The 22,690-nt window shown below is 49.5% G+C and overlaps 1 protein-coding gene across 1 annotated transcript in view; it reads right to left on the reverse strand.

The window, feature by feature from the left end:
* Positions 1-501: 501 nt before the first annotated feature.
* Positions 502-22,690, reverse strand: part of LOC102566827 (deleted in malignant brain tumors 1 protein) — a 57,139-nt gene continuing 34,950 nt past the window's right edge. Inside the window, exons 12-18 of the mRNA XM_014603083.3 lie at positions 21,795-22,109; positions 15,602-15,916; positions 14,652-14,966; positions 13,840-14,154; positions 13,247-13,561; positions 4,196-4,330; positions 502-820 (exon numbers count right to left, since the gene is read on the reverse strand). Of these exons, the coding sequence (XP_014458569.1) occupies positions 672-820; positions 4,196-4,330; positions 13,247-13,561; positions 13,840-14,154; positions 14,652-14,966; positions 15,602-15,916; positions 21,795-22,109 (1,859 nt within the window). The 3' untranslated portion in view covers positions 502-671. The remainder of the gene's footprint in view (positions 821-4,195; positions 4,331-13,246; positions 13,562-13,839; positions 14,155-14,651; positions 14,967-15,601; positions 15,917-21,794; positions 22,110-22,690) is intronic.

The following is a 22,690-nucleotide window of genomic DNA, read 5'->3' on the forward strand; positions in this document are numbered from 1 at the left end:
TTACTTGCCCTTTCAGTGTACGTTGTTATACTTTGAATGAATGCCTAGCTACCTGTATTTGTTCCTTCCATTTGGCCTGTGACCCTAATTCCGAGGACTCCGTATATGAAAAGTGAGCAAATCCCTTGTTGGCTGTAGTGATTGTGCCTGACACTGCAGGGGTTTGCTACAATACTAATGCAGAGCAAATACTAATCCACAGATCAAAGATCAAGCTGTGGTAGGGCAGAGGAGAGTCAAACCAGTTATGTGGAGAAAAGCTTGCGGGTTGGCGTGGAGGGCCCCACTGTGGGGCCCTACATAGGGGGCTGGAAGGCTGTGGCACATGGAGGATAGGGAAACACTGTGGGGCCAAAAAGAGCGTGAAATAATCACTTATCCTGACAACCTCCTTGTCTGCACAGTCTACTGAGAGGCTAATCCAGGAACTGCTCTCCCTAATTTAGGGAGATGGCATTGCATTGCAGACACTCTCCTCTTGATTCAGGGGCATGTACCAAATACAGGCATGACTCCATCCTGGAGGTTTTATTCCCAACAAATACTGGCTGCTTGCATCTGTCTGGGTCAGTCAGAAGAGTCTCACCGACGTGTGCTGTCTGGTCTCCAAGAGAAGCTTCATCCGGCCCATCTCTGACTTGCCTAGGCCCCATCTGGTCAGAGTGCAGCTTTTACAGTGCAGCTTCTTCTCTCATCAGCCATGTTGTGTCACTGCCAGCATCCTCAGGGAGCTCTTCCTGTTTTGCCACGCATGCTGTGTCCTGGAATGGGGTCTGGGCTATGGCTTGTTGGGTCTTCAACTCCCCCAGGTCCACATGGTCTGTAAATCAAAGGAACGTGCCAAGGAACACAGGTCCTAAGTAAACACGGATTCCACCTCCCCTCCCTGCCAGCTAGGGCTGTGTGTCCATTCACTGGATAACAAAGCTATTAACCCCCTAGAGGCTTTGGTCTCCTGGTGGAAGTGCACTGGATGGGGCAGCGGGACACAGACACTTGACTTGTCTGAACTCCTGCCTCTGCTACCTTGGGCCCTGAGCAGGCTGCTGCTTTGCTCTGTACCTAAGACCCTTCCCACTGCATCTGCTTTCACTGTCTTCTCACTACAAAAAGGCACCTGCATCTCCAGAACAGGAGGCACCCATGGCACCACCATCATAGCGGGGAACCCAGAAGGTAGTTCCCTTCTTAACATTTGCTTGCATTTAAGAATAGGTCCAAAACTCAAAATGAAGAGAAAAGTATTCTTACCTGTAAGCGTTTAAAATCAATCTAGTGCCATTCCTCTTTTACTGAGGCTGTGAATACCCTGTGTGCTCTTGACCCTTGTTTTGCCTGAAGCTAGCCAGCCTCTCTTGTGCAATCAGAACCCTCTTCCTACCCTACTGTATAAGCCAGGACCTGGGAAAGCCCTGAAACTTCAGAGGATCCCAAGCTTCTCCTCTCTCTCTGTGCCTTAAGCCACCTGTGAGAGTCCTGCCACTCCTTGACCTCAACACACTAACAGCAAACAGCATTTCAGACAGCATGCACCACTCAGGGTGCTGGGCCCAGATGCCTCCAGCATGGAGCCTTGCACCTTTCTTGTGCTAGGAGAAAAAGTTGGCAGTGGTGAACTGGTCTGAAGACGAGCTGCCTGTACCATCCTGTGCTGAGACACGAAGCCAGCTCCACAGCAGCCCTCTCCTTCCCTTCCCCTCCTTCTGGTTTAATTATACATCCTCTTTACTCTGCACACAAGATGCCACCTCTTCCTATATGGTTACTTACCCAGCACAAAACCCACAGGCCACTCTCACCACCCACCTCACAGGTGCAGTCCCCAATGAAAGTATCTCATGTGTGGGAGGGTGTGACAGGGTGCTTGGTGCACCTGTTACTAAGGAAGGAGGTTGCCTGTAGAGAGGCCTGTAGGTGGTGAGTGGGGCTGATGACAGTCACCTGATCAAAAGCAGACCAGGCTTGAGCCATATAATATAAGCCCTGAGCTGGTCAGGCAGTCTACCCCTGAGTGCCCTTGGCAGCATGGCAACTGATAACATCTGAGCTGGGGTAAGCCACACAGAGGCCTTTGAAGAGATAAGCCTGAGAACAGGAGTGGGTGAGCCCATAGCCTGGAGAAGGATGGCAGAGAGCAGAGGATCAGGGTACCCGAAGCCCAGCTAGGGAGTAGACCAGAGGGGCCAGGGGCTTGGCACTCAGGAGAAGCTAGCCAGGCCTTGGAACAGACAGGCTTGGGAGCAGAGGAACCAGGGGCCCCATGACCAAGAGGGCTGCTGAGGAATGATCTGGTGGTTGTAGAAGGGACTGAAGGGGAGGTAAGGAGGTCCCCACTGGCCCTGAAGGAGACAGCCTGAGCCCATTGGGGGATACAGCATGGGGGTCAAAACAATAGAGGGCCTGGGACACAGAGAGTGAGCTAGAGCCCAGGAAGGACTAGGGACTCGAGAAGAATGTCCAATGCCTGGGGGGGACTGGGGAGGGACCGGTGCCCAGGAGGGACTAGTGTGCATTGAGAGAAGCTCCAGTGCCTGGGCCTGCCAGGGGGCAGAGAGTTGTTAGCAGCGCCAAAGTCCAGGGCCTGGGGGGTGTCCAGTGCCCAGAGGGACTAAAGCATGAACATCCGGTGCTTGGGGGAGACCTGAGTGGAAACATCTGGTGCTGCGGGGGGGGGGCGGCCAGACCTGGAGGATCCAGTGCCCAGGGGGGACCAGCCTGCACTGAGGGAAGCTCCAGTGCCTGGGGCCTGCCAGCAGGCAGAGAGTTAGGTTAGCACATCACCTGCATGGCTTGGGAATGGGTACTGGGGAGGATGAAGCCCACAAAACTAACCCTTAAGGCAATGACCATGAGCATCTGTGGTCTTAAGAGCAAGACCAGGCTTGAGAAGCCTTGGGGCAGCCTCACTTTCATCAGAAATCAATAACATCTAGGCGTGGTGGGCCAGAAACTAGAAGAGGGCCCCAAGGGCAGCCAGGTTAGCAAGGGCTGAGCAGCTACCAGGGGGCATCGTGACCATCCTTTGGATGGGCACTTGCTACAGAGGGGCAGAGAGAGGGGTTCTGAACACCCTTCACAGAGGCACTTTAGCAATGTGGATTTTCTGACCCTTCCTCAAATCAAATTGATACCATAGCTGTCCCTTTCTGGGGGCTACAGTGCACCATGGCAGTTTTCATCTGGACAGGCTCAGTCTTAGAGAGTTGGCCTTTCTTTTCCCCACCTTAAATGTTACACAGAAGAATGCTGGTCCCAAGCAGCCCTACACTGGGATCTGCTAGCGTGTATGCCAAGATGGATTGTTCAGGGATAGCACAATATTACAGGCAGTGTCAAAAAGAGACCAACTGCTGTGCTTTCTAGTCTCACTTTTCATCTTTCAGGACAGGACAACAGCTTTGTGAACTTGAATGAATGGATTTGCTCTGCATCCCTGTGGGCTTACAGTTCTACAACATCCATTTTAAAGATGGAAACTGGCCACTTACACAGCTGCAGCTCATATTAAGAATGAAGGTTGGAAAACTGCACCCACCTAAAGCAATGAGTGCTTACATAATGGAGGGAGGTGCAAGAAACATACAATGTTTTGAAATGTGGACTCAAAATGAAATAGAACATTAAAGTCAATGTGGACTCTGAAAGTTTAAATGAAAGGAAATAGAAATAAAAAGGAACTGTGAAGCTGAAATTAAAACAGAAACCTGAGGGAGCAAAATACTCCCCCTGGACACAAATTGCATTGACATCTTTCTATCAAAAACTGTGTTGAAAGTAACCTGTTTCTGCAAAATGCTTCCCTTTTGGCAAAGCAAGACTCCTTTATGGATCAGCTCTACGGCATGCCGGTATTCCAGCCCTACTTTGGGTGGGGAGAGAGCAGCCCTCCTCACCATGTATACCACTTGGCTACACAGTGGGCGCAGCTACATGAGATGCGGGAAGCAGACTTCTTTGTTGTGCGGTAAAGCATCATTGTCTATGCATGTACGGCAATTAGGATGCAATAGACTAATTTACTGTGCTGCTGCATAGTCCCAACAGATACAAGTCGTATCCAGCAGCACACTAAATTACTGCGCTTAAATGCACGTGTAGACAGTGATGTCATGCTTAGTTTACTCCGGCTCAAACTGAGCTGGAGTATATTCAATCGCATTAATTGCACATGTAGATGGGCCCAGTGGGCTCTTACCCAGGAAGTGCCCAAGAGCTCCATCCTGCTGCTTCCTCCTCCTCCTCAGGAATATGACAGCCGCACAGAGCAGTACAGTGCCTACGGCCAGGCCCAACAGCAGCAGTGGCAGATAGGAGTTAGCAGGAACAGGTTCTGGGGAGAGGAAGTGAGGAATTCAGTTGTGCCTGCTATGGGAAGGCAATCTGCCCGGGAATGCTCCTTTCCCAGCGCCACTCCAAACCAGTTCTAGCACACCCGGGCAAAGTCATTCCCTACAACACATCCAGGGCCATCTCTATTATCCCCCCTTAGCACTCCCTGGGCCAACTCCACCCACCCTCCATTCCCCACCCCCCACAGCACAAAGTGGACGCCCAGAGATAGCCCCCATTCTCCTCGCATGCCTCTCAGCACTGAGTCCCTTCCCAATTCTGGGACTACTCTATCTATCGCCAAGGCCAACTCCCTCACCCCAGAAGAACCAGGATGGCCACTTGTAGCCTCCCTCTAAAATTCCCTAAATCATCATGTATGCTCTGTACCCACACCTGGCACTAGTGGGAATGGGGGGAAGTGCTCTATACCTCACCACAAGCCTTGTGCTAGAACCCAGTGCACAGAGAGGAAGCTTCACAGAGAGAGTTTTCCCACCCTCCTCCCTGCAGCACAGGCCCCAAAGCAGCACTGGACTGGAACTGAGTTCAGCAAGGAAGAGTGCCCTGATTTTCCACCCCTCTCCCTGTATCACAGCTCCCTAGAGCAGTGGTTTTCACTTTCTTAGATGCAAGGTACCCCCCTCCAAAACTTTCTGGAATGTAGTGATACCCAAAGTCAAGACTAATTCATTTCTTACACTGATTACCTGTTTGGCCCCTGCATCACCCTGAAGAGGTTCACATAAGGTTGTAGGGCAGGCAGGGTACCCCTGTGCTGGGAGCACAGCAGGGGGTGGTGCATGGTGCTCAGTGCTAACAGGGGTTGCTCAGCAGGACAGACTGGGGAGTTTCAGGGTGGGCCTTTAGAGCCCTGAAGGAGGTAGGTTTCCCTTCAGGAGGCAACAGGGAGTGAGAGTGGCCACTGGGGCAGAGGCTGGTGCCAGGTGAAGGCAGCAGAGGCAGAACTCTGCTGTACCCTGCTCTTTCTGTTCTCTGCCTCTTCCCTGTCCCCCTTTCTACCACAGAGGATGAGCATGGCTTCTGCTGCTGTGACCACTCCTCTGGGGACTTGAATCCCAGTGCCCAGAGACACCATTCCCCACACCTCTTCCCACAAGCTTCAGGAGTATGAAAGGAGCAGGGAAATGAGCTGGGCTGAAAATTGTGGCCCTGTATCCGATTACCCATATTGGACCATACTACTTGGATCATGAGGTTGGTCAGCACAAGGACTGCCAGGGGCGGGGGTTGTGCTTTTCAGCTCAGCTTTTCCCCCGGCTCCTCCCATGCTCCTGGAATAGTAGTGAGGGCAAAAAAAAGCTAACATTTAAAAAAAAATTGAGGTGGCACCTGCAATAGCAGGGATGGAACATGACAACACAGGAAGTCCTGTCTGCACTGTTAGCCACTCTCAGGAGTGTCTCAGGCAGATTTCTCATTTTCTCCTCTGACTGCATTTTCAGAGACATCCGATGCAAGTGTCATGCCAATATCTAGCTCATATCTGTAAGGAAGTTGAACTCCTCCTGGTTCTCTTTAGAGGTAATCCCAGACAGTCCAGACAGTATTTTTCACTCTAGAGTTCCCAGTTCCTTTCCTAATAGAGTCCTGAACTGTCAGTCTTCTGCCTTGTCCCACTTGCAGCCTGTTACTTTTCTTCTTGGATTAGCAATGGTGCCCCCAACATCCAGTTATCAATACCACTTCTGCCACACATTTCTACTACACACTTACACATGGTAAAAAGTTGATGTACTGGAAGTCTCTTCTGCTTTCAGGGAAGAGAGAGAGGTAAACAAGGCAAACACACTGTAGATTACAACAACTGCTCCACCAGTGGCGACCCTTTTTGTCATAGAAGTATAAATGGAATATCCCTAATATCCCCTCTGCAAATTCCAGAGAATCTCTCCTCTGCCCCTTTTTAGGTGTTTGTCTGTAAGCAGGCAATTGTGCATGCCTGAGTTTCCTTAAGTTGAGTGTGTGCCATTATATAAAAGGCAGCAATGGGTTAACTTTAACCCTTGACCATGGAAGAATGAGTTGTTGGTTTCTTCATGCAGCTACTGGAGTTGGTAGAGAACAGACCAGCAGTAAATGAAAGAATTCTTTACCAGGAGAAGGTGCACCTGTGCTATTCAGTGCAAACCACTATAAATGATGATTACCTTCCAAAGGATGACATCCAATAGATGGATCAAAGAAAGCCTGCATGAGAACTAGCTTGAAAAGGGCACACACAGTGACTCCAGGGATGCACAGAGACAGAATGGATCCCAAAAAGATACAGCCGCCTAGGCCTGTGCCCTGTGTAAGGATGGGCTCAGCTTATGTTGGGCATAGCCACTGTGATCCCAAGGCTCTTCAGCTTGATCAATAAGCTCTATTTTGTTTTGGAAATGTTGCCTGCCTCGCTAAAGGTCACCTTTGCTAATACTCCTTCCCCTGAAATAGTGTAATGTCTCCACTGGGAGCTGAGAGATATCAAGTGATGTGATAACCTAGATGCCGAGTCTCAGATTCAAACAAGCCAGGGGACTTCCCCCACTGGAAGCTATGCCTAGGCTGGCTTCAAGAGGTGCTCAGAAAGACTATGTAAAAGCTAGGAGTTGCAAACACAAGTCATTTTGTAGAGTCTATGACAGCTGTCAATAGGCAATAACTGTTGAGTATAATACTCAGGGGGATTCTTGCACACCTGATTGGTAGGGACCTACCTAAATCACAGTTTCACAGATTGCATGGAAACTGCAAAAAAACAGCATTGTCCATGACTGCTGCGATTACTGGGAAATCTGTCACTGGACGCGATTTCCCACAAAATCAATAAAAAGTGGTAGTAAGGTAGACTGAGTGAAGGCCTCCTCTGCCAGTCAGTGGTGAAGGACAGGGCTGCCACAAAATACCCACGAAATCAGTTTTGCATGCTGTGAGTGGCCTGCAAAAAACTCAGTCTCGCTGTGACAATGTAGGTAATTCCCTACTGATAATTAGCATAGGGGAACACAGTGATGTTTCCTTAAAAATGGTATTTAAAGGTTTGTTTTTTGGGAATTGGCTTATAGCAGGTTGGTGTACCCCTGGCAGGCGGTTGAGAAGCAGGGAGTCCCCAGGCTGGTCGATGAGCAGGGACATGGAGGGGGCTTCCAGAAACCAGAGGGGTTCCAGAAACCAGTGGCGAAACCAGAAGCACTGGCGGCAAAACTGGAAGTGCCACCGCCGAAACCAGAGTTCCCTCGCTTCTCTGCACCACTGCTACATACCCCCTGGGGCCTTACTAAGTATCCCCCAGGGGTATGCGTAGCCCTGGTTGACAACCTCTGGCTTATAGGTATAGATATACGTATTAGAATGGTTTAAGATGGGCAGCAGAGGTTAATTGCTTTCTAAAGAGCTTGGGCCTCACAGTCACATGAGATCACAGCCTTGGAAGCAGGCAGGCTGTCTAACTGAACAACTGGTCTGGAAACTGAGGGAGTATGTACTACGCTGACACATAACACGAGATAAAAGTGGCACCAGGAAACAACACCTGAGAGCAGGGGGGCCTGAGTCCTGGTTTTGGGGATACAGACCAAATTAGGAGAAGGCCTAGAAAGAACAAATTAGTAGGTGTGCATGTGATGGGCTTGGAATGTGTTGACGACATAGTACGAGGACAGTGTGACCACACAGAGACAAGCAACCAGAGACAGCCATGGAGGAAGAGTCATCAGGAGGGAAGGGAAATACAAAAGCAGAAACCTGAGAATAACAAAGGGTCCCTCCCTGTCCCTCCTCATTCTTCTCCCTGAGAGGGTTCCTGTACCCGTCCTCATCCTTCAGGAAGGGTCCCAAAGGCTACCATGAACAGAGGGCATATAACCAGCCCATTTCATCCACCTCACTGGAGCAGGGTTGTGGGCCCTGGCATCCCACCTCCAGACTGCTGACATGCTGTGACATCTTACACCTAAGAAAGAGCCTCAGAGTGAAGATTGCATCCTGACCAGATGTACCTTGACTCTGATGACAGAATTGCATGATTGTTTGTATTGCTTCTTTTTTTGTTACCACTGTATATCAATAAATGTGCCTATTAATCGAACGGAAAGGTCAAAACAAGGCCTCTGGGTCCTAAATCCAGAGCCAACAAGTGACTCCAACTGGTTGTTGCACCCAGATATGGAAGTGATGAAGAAAAGACAAGAGCCATCTTCTCAAATCTTTTGGTACTAAGAATATAAACATGCACTTTCGAGGAGTATTTTTTTTAAATCAGTGACCACAGATAATTGCAAACAATAGTTCTGAATAGCCTGATCTCTGGCCCACTGATGTACATTTTTGTAAAGACTGAAATCAATAAAGAACTAAAAGATAGGCATATACTTAATGCTTATCAACATGTTTTTAGGGAAAACTGGTCTTTTCAAACAAATGTTATTTCCTTTTATGTTCAAAGATTTGATCAATAAAAATAGCTGCTTAACATGCTATAGACCAACACTTACATTTCATACGGGGGTGGACTCAATACCATGCAATATTTTGATTTAAAAAAAATGAGCACTAGCCAAAAAACTAGTTAATGATCAGATCTCCGAAGTCAGTGAGAATTCATCATTCAAGGGATATGTTTTTAGTAGGGTTCCAGGGGAATGAGTATTAGGCCTGAAACTACAACACCGTTTCATCAGTGAAATCATGAAAACGTGAAATCACTGCTTATAAAATGTACAATTTACAGAATGATAAATTATGATAAAGGCAGGGCAGACACAGAATGATCTGCTTGGTAGGCTACATCTGTTCAAAGAAAGTATAATATATATTTTCATATGGGTGCAAAGTCTTGTATTTGGGAAAAAGGAACACAGGCTATGCCCACAGAATCATGGGCTCATAGGCTGCAAGCAAATGTCACATTTATCCCAGGATATATTATTTCATCTCCAAACAAACTTTAAGTGTATGGACATCCAGGTCCTTTATCTTAGGATAAATCCTAAAAAATGTTTCCCAGATAAAAGGCAGTAACAGTTTATCCCAGGCTACTGCAAAGTATACATACACAGTCATCCTGAGATAGCATTGTTGAATCAATAGCAGAAAAGCAGCACTGCATTTTGCCACTCACTAAAATCTGATTAGAAAAGTGATGTGTATACATGTCAGTCCCAAGATATTTTTATTCTGGAGCATGTCTACATAAGACATTTACTGTGGAGTTGCGTAATTAGCTCTGCAGCAAATGTCTCAGCGGGTATAGCTACATGAGATGCTTTACTGCGCATTAAACTAATCGAATGTGCAGTAAAGTGTCACCGCCTATACCTGCACAGTAATTACTGTGCAGTTGATTAGTCTAATGCACTGTCTTCTAGTACCTGTAGATACAAGTAATAGAAATTGGTGCATTAAACTAATGTGCTGAAGTGCACGTGTAGATGTTGACTAGGAGCAAATTGGTTCTAGGCAGCCTAGGTAGCAGGGGGCTATAGAGGGCAGGGAGCGTTGCCTGGTTCAGTGGGACACTGTCTCCCAGCCACGTGGAGATCAGGACCTGACAGCCAGGACAGCTCTTCCAGATATGTGGAGATCAGAACAGGTCCCAGTCTGCAGGTGTCTGGAAGGTAGTTGCTTGGCTGTTAGGACAGCCCTCCCCTGCCTGGTGGAGATTCGGACCAGCCCCTGTGCCCCCTGCCAGTCTGGGGCTGGTACCCAGCAGAGCCTGGGGATCCCCCTGGCTGCTGCAGGGGTGCAGAGTAGGGCAGGAGCAGCCGTTGAATGAACTGCTCCTGTCAGGAGCAAATTTGTTCCCAACAGGCGCTTGTTCAGATGTGTGCAGGGCCCCAGTTTAATGTGCTTGAATTTTCTGCACAGAAAATCCAGGGACATTAATTACATGTGTAGACATGCCCAGCTTGGGGGTGGGAGGAACTCCAATCCACCTGCCCCACCCTCCAGTGCAGGCTGGGCAAACCCCAGATGGAACTTCCTGGGCTCCCTTCTCCCGTTCCCATTCTGAAGACAGCACCAGAGACAGGGCTGGGTTACATCAACCCAGCCCTGCTGCTGACACAAGTTAATGAAGGTGCTTTGCTTTGGAGCACCTATATCTGAACCCTCATGTATTGAGGATTCAGATGGTTACATGATCAGGCACTTCTAAAGTGCTCTGCAGCTGTGCTCTTCTGTCAGGACATGGCTGTAGAGTGCTTCAGGGGCCCGATCATGATACAAACCATCAATTCTGTCAGTGCAAAGAGAGGAGGTAGTTGGTAGATACACTCAAGGAACAGGACCATTTCATGTACCCCACTACAGAGGAAGGCAAAAACCCCACAGTCCATCCATCTGACCATGGGGTAAAAATCCTTTTTGTTCTCAAATATAGTTTCATAATTGGTAGGGTTGGAAGGGACCTGAGCAGATCATCAAGTCCGACCCCCTGCCATGGGCAGGAAAGCATGCTGGGGTCAAACGACCCCAGCTAGGTGATACGGTGATTGTCTGATCCTAAGTGGAAAAGCAAAACCCTCTAGCCAGAAAGTTCTGGGGTGTTTTAGTCCCAGCAGGAGCATGGGATAACCAAACACCCTCTGCTCTGCACTGCAACCAGGGGACTGCAAACATAACTCCCCAACCAGGGAGCCAGAATGCCTCTTTCTCTCCATAGACTTATCTCAACTGCTTCTCCTCATCCTCCTAGTTTGGTGGTCTATAACAGAAACCCAGCATCACCCTCTCTAGGTGAGGGGTGGCATAGAACCTAGGTCTCCTGGCTCCCCTAGTGAGTACCCTAATCCTGAGGCTATCACTGGCAGCTAAAACATGGGAGGACGACCCTTGTTTTTCTCCCCATGAGTCATGGCCAGGATTTACCTAGCCTTATATGCATACCTGAGCAAGGATATGGTGCCACATCTATCAAGCCATAGTGCAGCCCTGTGGAGCATGCTTAGGGGGTATGCCACCCTACTATTGTGTCTGTTTTCTGCGTGACAACCTCTATGTGTTTGCGTGGTGCTTAATGCTTATCTGCAAATCTCTATGGGTTCTGAGGGGCCAAGGCTTACCATGACTTCTGTGATGGTCTAAAGTAGAGGGACTCTCAGCTCAGGAGTCCCAAAGGAGGTGGAGGGGAAGCCTCGGGTAAGAATCTTCCCAGGTGGGTGCTACTGCTATTGCACTTGCTCATACAGCTTTGAAGAGAGAATAGCTGTTGTAGAAATCTTTCTAGTCCAGTGGTCCCAAAGGTTCAGTTTTTTATCCAGCCCCTGGGTCTGAGTTGACCCACATGCTGCCATACTGGCACTGGTGTGCAAGGCCCTGAATGCTCCGCCTGCTCTGGAATCTGTGCTACATGCAGTACCCTCTCTGTGACCAAAGTCACCTGCTCCAGCCAGTCTAGGATCTGCACCACATATAGCTTGTCACCCCCTCAGACCAGCTGGAGTAGTAGGCATTACATGTAGGTTGGGTCTTGGAGTGGCCAGAGCAGGCGCTGCGTGCAGCATACATACTGGGACCTGTGTTACACACCCACTCCGTCCAGTCCAGTCCAGAGTTTCCATCGCATGCAGTGTTCCCCACTTCCACCAGTCATTCTGGGGTGTGTGCTGTATGTGGCACAGCTCTGGACAGGGCTGGGTTGCGGGGGCAGGAAAACATGTAGCGTGGATCCCAGGCTGTCTGAGGCAGGCACCATATGCAGTTTGGGTCCTACCACTGGGAGGCAAGAAGAGGGTGGAGGTGGGGAAGTCCATGGACCTAATCCAGTCCATGGACAGGCTCCATACCATTCATCTGGCTTGCAGAGCCAGGTGAGTTTGACAGCCCTGCTCTAGTAGGTTCAAGCTGGGACCCGCTACCCACTTGTGCAACAACTCCATTGGTGGCAGTGAGCAGCAGCACAGCAGCAACTGCCCTGCCCCCACCAAGTGACAGTGAGCAGCAACAGTAAGTAAAGCAGGGGGTCCCAGTGATGGTGTGCAACAAGAGAGCAGCAAGAAGCAACAACAGCAGCAGCAGAGCATGCCACCTAGCAGCAGCAAGGAGCAACGTGCATGATAGAACAGTATCCCCAGCAGTGGTGAGGAAGGGGAAAGCTTGGACTACCACCTATACTGTCTTTAATGGCTACCAAGTTCATCCTGCACAGAACTAAGAGGGAGCTGTGAACATACTGACTGTGATTAATTGTTGATAGGTGGTTAAAGTGCTCTCAAGTTTATTTCTTTGTCCCTGTTCCATTCCCCTTCAATTAACCCTGTCATAGTTCAATATTGCTTGCAAATGGGGAAGTTTGTTCGCACTGGATCAGAATGTATTTTCTCAGGTTCCTGGGCGGGGACTCGAGCTAAGATAATGAATTTGTGCAAAACCCCTAAATTGAACCTGTCCCTTGCTATGGCCACCCTGCACCTTGCAGAAGGGTTACAGCTGTGTGGACACTTGGAACCAGATGTGAACTGCAAACTGTGCATGCCAAAACCTGCTATTACATATCCATGTATGTATTATTTTGATATCTAACGTGAAATAAAATTCAGCCCCAAATACAGCCAAGTTCCATGCTGTGAGTTACAGGGACAGATACATCCTCTACATATGTTACTAGCAACACAGTTGATCAGAAGGTGATCACTGACTACAAGAGAGAAAGCACCCTCTTGCACACAGTTCCCCACAGGTTTCCATGAAGCACCTCAGCTCTCACCCAGACAGCTCTAGAATGGGGAGAGACAAACAGCCCCCAGAAAATAAATGATCAGAGAGATTCCTGTACTTCTGATCTTTAGGGACTGCAAAGGAAGTAGTAGCCCCTGCTAATGAAGCATATGCTGTGTAAAGTTTGACATGGGCAAGGTTGTGAGAGTGACTGCAAGGGGAATGCAGCCATCCAGCAAGTGGCATGAAGGGGAATTACCTGAGCACACAACACTGGCATCTTTTCCATGCTGACAATTATGATATCTCCAAGGTGTAGCCCTGCATTCAGAGAGGGCAGCTTCTGTCCCCGTGCAGTTCACCTCAGCCAGCCAGATGGGGTCATGTCCACGTCCAAAGTGAGCATCCCCAGGGGCCAATAACACTGTCCCACAGCCTAGCTGCCTGCACACCACTCCAGCATCCTGCAAGTCCCAGCTGTCATCACACACTGTTCCCCACTGCTGGTCATAAAGCACTTCAACCCTGCCAGCGCAGCGATGGGAACCGTTCACCAGCCGGAGCTCTGCTGGTTCTGAAATGGGAATGATACAAGATTCAGAAATCTTAAGCGAAAGGGGTCCATCATAAGCCTTGAGTCCAACCTCCCACATAACACCTGCTGTACAACCGCACCCAGAAGTTCTTGTACCCAGCCAACAACTTCAGCCTGGCTTAATACAGATCTTCCAGCAACTGCAAAGACACCTCAGCATATGATGTCAGTGTAGCTATCAACCCAAACTGTAAATATGTCTTGAAGCAATGTCAGTGTTTTGTGGGGCAAGAGGATAGGGTGTAAATAAGGGTTACCTGAGCACACCACACTGGCAGCTTTTCCATGGTGACAATTATGGTCTCCCCAAGGTTTAAACTTGCAATCAGTGAGGGCTGCTTCTGTCCCTATGCAGCTCACTTCATCTAGCCAGATGGGGTCATATCCATGTCCAAAATGAGAACCCCGAGGGGCCAATAAAGGAGTTCCACATCCCAGCTGCCTGCACACTACTCCAGCATCCAGCAAGTCCCAGTTGTCATCACACACAGTTCCCCACTTCTGGTTATGAAGCACCTCGACTCTCCCAGCGCAACGATTTGAGCCATTCACTAGTCGAAGCTCAAGAGGGCCTGAAATGAGGAGAGACACACAAACACCCCCCAAGGAGATAAAAGATCAGGCAGATTTCTGTGCACTGAGGAACACAGCAATTCTCAGTGTGGGAATCTAACATCTTGAAGGGTACGATATGGATAATGATTGCTGATTTGTTCAACATGGGCATCTTCTCTGTGGATACTGTGCAGGAGGGAGCTTCTCCTCTAGACTCTGCAGCAGGTGTTGCACTGTAATTATATGCGTGTGAGACCCTATAGTGATAAGAGTGTGGCAAAACCAGTATAACCCTGCTTCATCAAGGGTCAAATGTGTCAATTTAAGCTATTTGTACTGCCACAGATTCATGCAAACAATTGTTACAGCTGGTGTGGGGGTCCCTCAAGCCACTGCAAGTGTATGCTTTTCCATACCCAGAGCAAAAGTGCAACCACTACAGGGTCATTCACATTCCTCTGAGCAGCACAGTGCCCCCCAGCACCGTCCAGGATGTAACATGGTTGAGAGTTACCTGAGCACACCACACTGGCATCTTCCCTATGGTAACAGAAATGTTCTCCCCAAGGTTTGGACCCACACTCAGAGAGGGAAGTTTCTTTTCCTGTGCAGTTCAGACGATCTAACCAGATCACGCCAGAACCTTCCCCAAAGTGAGCATAGCCTGGGGCTAAGACTGCTGTCCTGCAGCCGAGCTCCCTGCACACCACATCAGCATCATTTAAGTCCCAGCCATCATCGCACACAGTTCCCCACAGGCTGCCGTGAAACACCTCGACTCTCCCAGCACAGTCACTTGAGCCATTCACCAGCCGGACCACAGGCAGCTCTGGAGTGGAGAAAGATAGAGGCACCAGCAGAGGATAAATACTCCATGAGATTCCTGTACCTCTGAACACTAGGGACTCTGGGGGATGGAAAAGCTCCTGGTAAAGAAACTAATGCTATGTAAAATCAGACATGGACAAAGATTGTGAGCAAGCTCAACACTGGTGTCTTACAAATAATGTTTTGAATTCAGGAGCTAACTATCATTGTCTGGCACCACACCAAAGAACTTTAAGAGCCCAGAACTGGACAAAGGGAGCCTGGGCTGTTAGTGCCTGTGAACAGCTGCAGGCAGAAGGATCTGAGGCTGCACAGCACTCCATTGCATTGTAGTGAGGCAGGGGCATCAGACTCAACCCAAATGGGAGAGAGTCGCTTGCTGCCCCACACAAGTTCCTTTGTCACAGTGTCCTCTAGGGCAATTTTCCAGCATTGAGATTAGCTACAAGAGGAAATCAGCCCCTGCTGCACCCCACAACTCCTCCCCTACAACATAGGGTGACCTAGAACAAGGCTGGGATTTTGGGTCCAGCAGTGACTTCAAGGGGAATGCATCCCCTAGTAAAACTCTTGTCCTAGTATGTACCATAAAACAACCCCTAACACCATCTAGCAAGTGAAATGAAGGGGAATTACCCAAGCACACAACACTTGCATCTTCGCCATGCTGACAATTATGATCTCCCAAGGGCTTAGCTCTACATTCAGAGAGAACAGCTTCTGTTCCTGTGCAAGCCACTTCATCCAGCCAGATGGGGTCATGTCCATGTCCAAAGTGAGCATCCCCAGGGGCTGATAACACCGTCCCACAACGCAGCTGCCTGCATACCACTCCAGCATCCTGCAAGTCCCAGCTGTCATCACACACTGTTCCCCACTGCTGGTCATGAAGCACCTCGACCCTGCCCGCACAGCGATGGGAACCGTTCACCAGACGGAGCTCTGCTGGCTCTGAAGTGGGAATGATACAAGATTCAGAGATGTTAAGCTTAAACGGGTCCATTGTGAGCCCTCAATCCAACCTCCCACATAACACCAGCCATGTATTTTTTGTACCCAGCTATCTACTTCAGCCTTGCTTAAAGCAGATCTTTTAAAAGTATACCATACATGGGTTTGACAAGGTTTTGACAGCACAAGGACTTGAAAAAAATGGAGAATCTCTCACAGTTCTGCATGGACACCTCTAGTAGTTAACTACTATCACTATTTATAGTTTGCCCTTTAATTCTGTCTACAAGTCACCTTATGGTGACATTGTTACTGCACCGTACACATAGTGCACAGTTAGTTTTAGCTGCTATTCGCTGTAGCGGCACGCTAAAATGGGAGAGTGCGGCACTACAGCGAAGTAGCTGCCGGTCACGTGTAGACTTCTGTGATCGCTACGTTGCTGTAGCCCATCACTACAGTGACGTAGAGTGATGTGTAGACACGCCCTTAGTGTATTTTAAGAAATGCTTCCTGTCCTTGTAGTGGCAAGGGCACTGACAGTGCCCTCATTCCTCTGGAAGCTGAAGGGTATACCATATTCACTCAAATACAAGAAAAGGTTTTTTCTTCAAGCAGCATGGGGGGAAAAGCCTGCCATCTTACTTTTGCAAGCAAGGAAACCTCACTAAAACTGGCTGTTATTAAACTACTACCAAAAACAGCAGGTGCTCAGTAATGGGAGCCAACTATAAAGTTGATCAAATGCAGCCAACACTGAACGTGACTTAGAACACCTGACACATATTAGGCAAAGATGCTGATGGGGACCTATCACAAGGATAGATTAATGCAACATATCCAAATAAGATATAGAAGTAGTGCCTATTAAGTGCATTCCCCTCAGGACCCCTGTTCCAATGATTCCTGCTTCTTCACCAGCCTTAAATGCCTGGCAAACATCACAAAACCGGTTCCCAAAAAGTTCACTCAGAATCCCTCAGTTGCATATCCCTTCTCTCTGCCTGCTGCATGTGATTCCTGTGAGGCTTGGGGTGTGGTGTAGGGGAGTAATGAAGCCATGTAATTAGCTCTTAAAGTTGTAGGTGTCCCACAGTGGCATAGTCAAGAGAGGCCCAGCGAGGGGCCTGAGAACAGTGCAGCCTAGCAAGGGGCCTGGGGCCAAAAGGGCCTGCTGACCCTGTGGGCATATCAGAGACCAGTAGGGTGACAGGGAACCCCTGTGGGGGTTCAGCTAGACTGGGGCTCATGCAAAAGCCCATGATCAGCCTCCCTTTTAATCCTATTATTACATCGAGGTATGGTGAGCAAGGTGTGGTGGACACCCTAGGGGCAGAGCAGAGCATGGCTGTGGAGCCACTAGGGGGTGTCACAGCCTTCCCGGGACCCTAATGTGCTATAGTATTATATGCACATTCCTATAGCTATATTTAATTTCAAGGTTGTTCTTTTCAAACTTGCTCCTCACTTCTTCGCTCTCAGGGAGAGCAGGTTCTGTCGGTAGAGAGTAGGGGAAAGGGCTGCAGGAGGAGCAGCAGAGTGCAAAGGGGCTACCTGAGCCCCTAGATTTATTTTATTTTGCTTGCTGTAGCAGTAGGAGAGGGACAAATTCAAGGCAAACCTCCAAGGTTCAGGTTCTATACCTGGAAAACTATTTTTAAAAATGATAAATTTTCCATACATAGAATCTAATTATTGGGAAGTCATCTTATAAGTAGGGTTATCTTATATTTAAGTAAGTGCAGTATTTGCTGTTTCAGGCCTGATATCTAGTAGTTTTGCATGAGGGCTGTTCATAAAGTTTTTAAGGACAGGTTAGTCAAACACTTAGCTAGGATAGCTTAGTCAGGAATGATCCTGACTTGAGAAGGCTGTTGGATTAGATTAGGAGAGGATGCCTCCAAGGGAACCGATGCCACTCCAAGCACGGCACAGGCCAGGAGCTACCAGAACACCAAGAGGAAGAGACGCCGGGTCCTCATCATCGGCGATTCCATCCTGAGAGGAATGGAGGGGCCCATCTGTCGCTCTGACCCCATGGCACGTGAGGTTTGTTGACTGCCTGGAGCTTGGATTCAGGATGTCACGGAGATGTTCCCAGACCTCATCTGACCCTCTGATCATTACCCCATGGTCATCATCTATGTGGGAATGAATGACGCGGCCAGGGGCAACCCAGACCACATCATGAGAGACTACAAGGCTCTAGGGGCAAAGCTCAAGAAGACAAGGGCACAGATGTTTTTTTTTCTTCTATCCTTCCAGTGAGCAGACGCAGACGGCGCCACGAGACATGCATCGGCGAGGTCAACCGGCAGCTCCAGAGCTGGTGTTACCAAGCAGGCCTTGGGCTCTTGGACCATGACCCACATTTCCGCACAGATGACATGCTCGGGCAGGATGGGCTTCATCTCTCCCCAAAAGGTAAGCGTGTTTCTTCTTCCAGGCTGGCTGATTTCATATGGCAAGCTTTAAACTAGGTTCACCAGGGTACGGGGACACAGAAGAACATGAGGACACTTCGCTGTCAAGCCAGATGACATGCACAGGTAGTACCCAGGTAAGTGACAGGGACAGGGAAGACTTAGGAACAAGGGGGCAGCATGGACACCTAGAGGAGGCTCAAATGCCTCTACACAAATGCTCACAGCATGGGGAATAAAGAGGAGGAACTTGCCCTCCTACTAGCTAGCAAAAACCCAGACCTACTGGGGCTCACGGAAACCTGGTGGGATTCTACCCATGACTGGGCAGTGGACTTCAAGGGATACAGGCTGTACAGGTGAGCCAGATCAGGGAAAAGAGGGAGTGGGGGGTGTAGCGCTATACGTCAAAGAGCAATACACGTCCTCAATGATCAGGATGGGGTCAGAGGAGGGGCAAAATGAGGCGCTATGGGTAAGAATGCAAGGGGGGCATAGGGAAAGGACTTGATTGTAGGCATCTACTACAGACTGCCTCACCAGGGGGACGAGCTGGACCTGGAATTCTCAGGTCAGCTCACGGAGGCTGTAAAGTCAAGGGATGTGGTTGTCCTGGGTGACCTAAACTACCCAGACATCTGCTGGGAGGACCAGTCAGCCAGGTCCAACCGCTCACGGAGGTTCCTAGCCGGGATACAGAACCTCCACCTGACCTAGGAGGTGCATAGTCCCACCAGGGGAAATGCCTTGCTGGACTTGGTCCTTGCCACAGGCGACGATCTGGTGAGGGGTCTGCGGGTACTCAATCACCTCGGCAACAGTGATCATCACCTGCTGGAATTTACTATCCAGCGCAGGGTAGTGAAAGAAAGCAGCAAGGCAGAGGTCCTCGATTTCAGGAGGGCCGACTTCTGTAAGCTAAGAAGGTTAGTAGGATAGGCACCGGGGTCTCGGAGCTTCATTGAGATGGGAGTCCGAGATGGGTGGTTGTTCCTCAAGGAGGCGATCCTCCGAGGTCAAAGGGAGTCGCTCCCAATGTGCATCAAGTGGGGGAGGAGTGCTAAGAAGCCCCCATGGCTCGGCAAAGGCATCCAGGGATGCCTGATGGCAAAAAGGAGCTGTACAAACAGTGGAAGCAAGGGGCTATCACCAAGGAGGATTACACCTCCATTGCTCAGGACTACAGGGAAGCTGTTAGGAAGGCCAAGGCTGAGATGGAGCTAGGGCCAGCAACCAGAATTAAGGATAATAAAAAGTCCTTTTTCAAATACATAGGAAGTAAGAAGAAGGCACCAGGTAACATGGGGCCCCTACAGGATAGGCTTGGCGATCTGGTGATTGCAGCAAACAAAAAAGCTGACTTCTTTAACAAATTCTTTGCCTCCATATTCCTGAACAGGGACCAGGACAGCACTCCCACTAGAATTGCGGATGGACCCAGGGAGGCACCGCCATGCCTAGGGTCAGGAATGACCTAGTTAGGGAACTTTTGGAGGGGCTGGACATGTTTAAATCACTAGGTCCAGATGCTCTTCACCTGAGGGTGCTGAGGGAATTGGCAGGGGTCATAGCGGGGCCCCTGGCACAGCTCTATGAGTGCTTGTGAGGCACTGGCCAGGTACCAGAGGTTTGGAAAAGGACCAATGTGGTCCTCATTTACAAAAAGGGGAGAAAGGAGGACCCCAGCAATTATAGGCCAGTCAGTCTTACCTCAGTCCTTAGGAAGACCTTTGAGAAAATTATCAAGGAGCACATCTGCAAGGGCCCAGCAGGGGAGGTAATGCTCAGGGGCAACCAACATGGATTCATTGAGGGCAGGTCCTGCCTGACTAACCTGGTTTCTTTTTATGATCAGGTCACAAAGTGCCTGGACGGGGGTGTCTGGCTGGATGTTGTCTTCCTGGATTTTAAGAAGGCTTTTGACATGGTTTCTCACCACATTCTCTTAAAAAATACTTGGTGACTGCAGCATTGATGCCTACACAGTCAGATGGGTGGCAAACTGGCTAGATGGTCACGCCCAGAGAGTGGTGGTGGACAGGTCACTTTTGACCTGGAGGGATGTGGGCAGCGGAGTCCTCCAGGGCTCGGTCCTTAGGCCTGTACTGTTTAACATCTTTATCAGCAGTATGGATGTGGGTGTGGAAAGCACTCTGCCCAAACTCGCTGACGACACGAAGATGTGGGGCGAAGTGGGCATGCTGGAGGGAAGGGACAGAATCCAGCTAGATCTAGACAGGTTACAGAGGTGTGCGGATGAGAATAGGATGGACTTCAGTGCAGACAAGTGCAAGGTGCTGCCTCTAGAGAGAGGGAACCTGCAACACACCTATAGACTGGGGAGCACCCTTCTTGTCAACACAGTGGCAGAAAGGGATTTTGGAGTCATTGTTGACTGCAGGATGAACATGAGCTGCCAATGCGAGGAAGCAGTCAGTAAGGCTAACTGCACCTTGTCATGCATCTACAGATGCATCACAGGCAGGTCCAGGGAGGTGATCCTTCCCCTCTATGCGGCATTGGTCAGGCCACAGTTGAAATACTGCATCCAGTTCTGGGCGCCGCATTTCAAGAGGGATGTGGCTTGCATTGAGAGGGTCCAGAGGAGGGTCACTCGCATGGCCAAGAGGCAGTGGGGCAGGCTCTACGAGGAAAGGCTAAAGGGCCGGAACCTGTTCAGCCTCCACAAGAGAAGGCTGAGAGGGGATCTGGTGGCCGTTTATAAACTCACCAGGGGGGGCCAACGAGAACTGGGGGAGGCTCCGTTCCCCTGGGCACCACCAGGGGTTACTAGGAATAACGGCCACAAATTGTTAGAGAGAAGGTTCAGGCTGGACATCAGGAGACATTACTTTACAGTTAGGGCTGCCGGGCTCTGGAATGGGCTCCCAAGTGAGGTGGTGCTCTCTCCTACCTCGGGCATCTCCAAGAGGAGGCTGGACAGATATTTGGCTGGGGTGATATGACCGCGCCACCCGTTCCTGCCCGGGGCAGGGGGTCGGACCTGATGATCTATTTAGATCCCTTCTGACCCTAAGCACTGTGACACTATGGCCTCCTGAGGGCCCTTCAAGCCATGCTTCTCCATAATTCTATCATACTAAAGAGCTCACCACTATCCAAAATCTAACCCACTTGAAGGCATGCCACTGCTTAAGTTTTTTTGTTTGTTTGTTTGTTTGTTTGTTTTTTTTGGGGGGGGGGTTTAAGCTACACACGCTCAGCTTCATTAGTCTCTCTATGAACAGCAGGCTTTCCAGCCCTTGAATTATTCATGCGGTTCTTTTCCCAGTATCTTCCCATTTTTCAGCATCCCTTCTGCAGCATGGACACCCAAATGAGTAAGCAGTAACAGAAGTGCCTCAGAGTCACCTCAGCACACATAGTCAGTATGCTGCCCAGAAACAAAATCAGGGTTTGGAGGGGCAAGAGGATGGGACATAAATGATAGTTACCTGAGCACACTACACCAGCATCTTCTCTATGGTGACAGTTATGCTCACCCCATGATACGGCTCCACATTTGGAGATTTTAGCTTCTGTCCCAGTACAGTTCACGTTATCCAGCCATATGGGGCCAGATCCACGCCCAAAATCGGCGGCGTGTATGGCCGCTAATGCTGTCCCACAGCCCAGCTGTCTGCACACTACGTTGGCATCATGTATATCCCAGTCGTCATCACACACGGTTCCCCACTCCTTGTCATGGAACACCTCGACTGTCCCAGCACAGTGACTTGAGGTGTTCACCAGTCGAATCTCAACTGGGTCTGAAATAGGAAAAGATACAAACACCTCCAGGGGATAAACAGTCAGACAGACTCCTGTGCATCTAACTCGAGTGCCACAACCAAACTAAGCTCCCAGAGCCACCCACCCCACATGGAAACACGTGCCCAAGCTGCAATAGAGCCTGTCGATCCTGGATAGGCCTCATCAGCTATCTTCAGGCCCACAGATAAGACAGTCATGGAAGACAATAATCCTTGACTGTGGAGGGATCACCGATGAGTGCTGCTGAAGAACATGGTACCTCCCAGTGAGGGTCCTAGCACCTTGTAGGGCATAATATAGGTAATGATTACTGATTTGTCCCACACAGCATCTTTGCTGTGGTTACTGTGCAAGAAGCCTCAGGGCTTGTTCCTGAAGTTTAAACTTGATCTGAGCAAGGAATGTAGGGGTTCAGTTCTCAACAAAGTGACCTGTGGGTTTCTAGCCCCATTAGTAACCGCCCAATCAGTAAAAACAGTGATACTCAACCAGGGTGCCAAGGCAGCCCTTGAATAGGAGATGAGAAGATAAGCTTAGGCTCCGTGCCTGGCTGATCCTTCTCCGCTGCCCCGCTCTT

The sequence above is a fragment of the Alligator mississippiensis genome, chromosome 5 (assembly GCF_030867095.1).
Source record: "Alligator mississippiensis isolate rAllMis1 chromosome 5, rAllMis1, whole genome shotgun sequence".
Taxonomy (NCBI): Eukaryota; Metazoa; Chordata; order Crocodylia; family Alligatoridae; genus Alligator; species Alligator mississippiensis.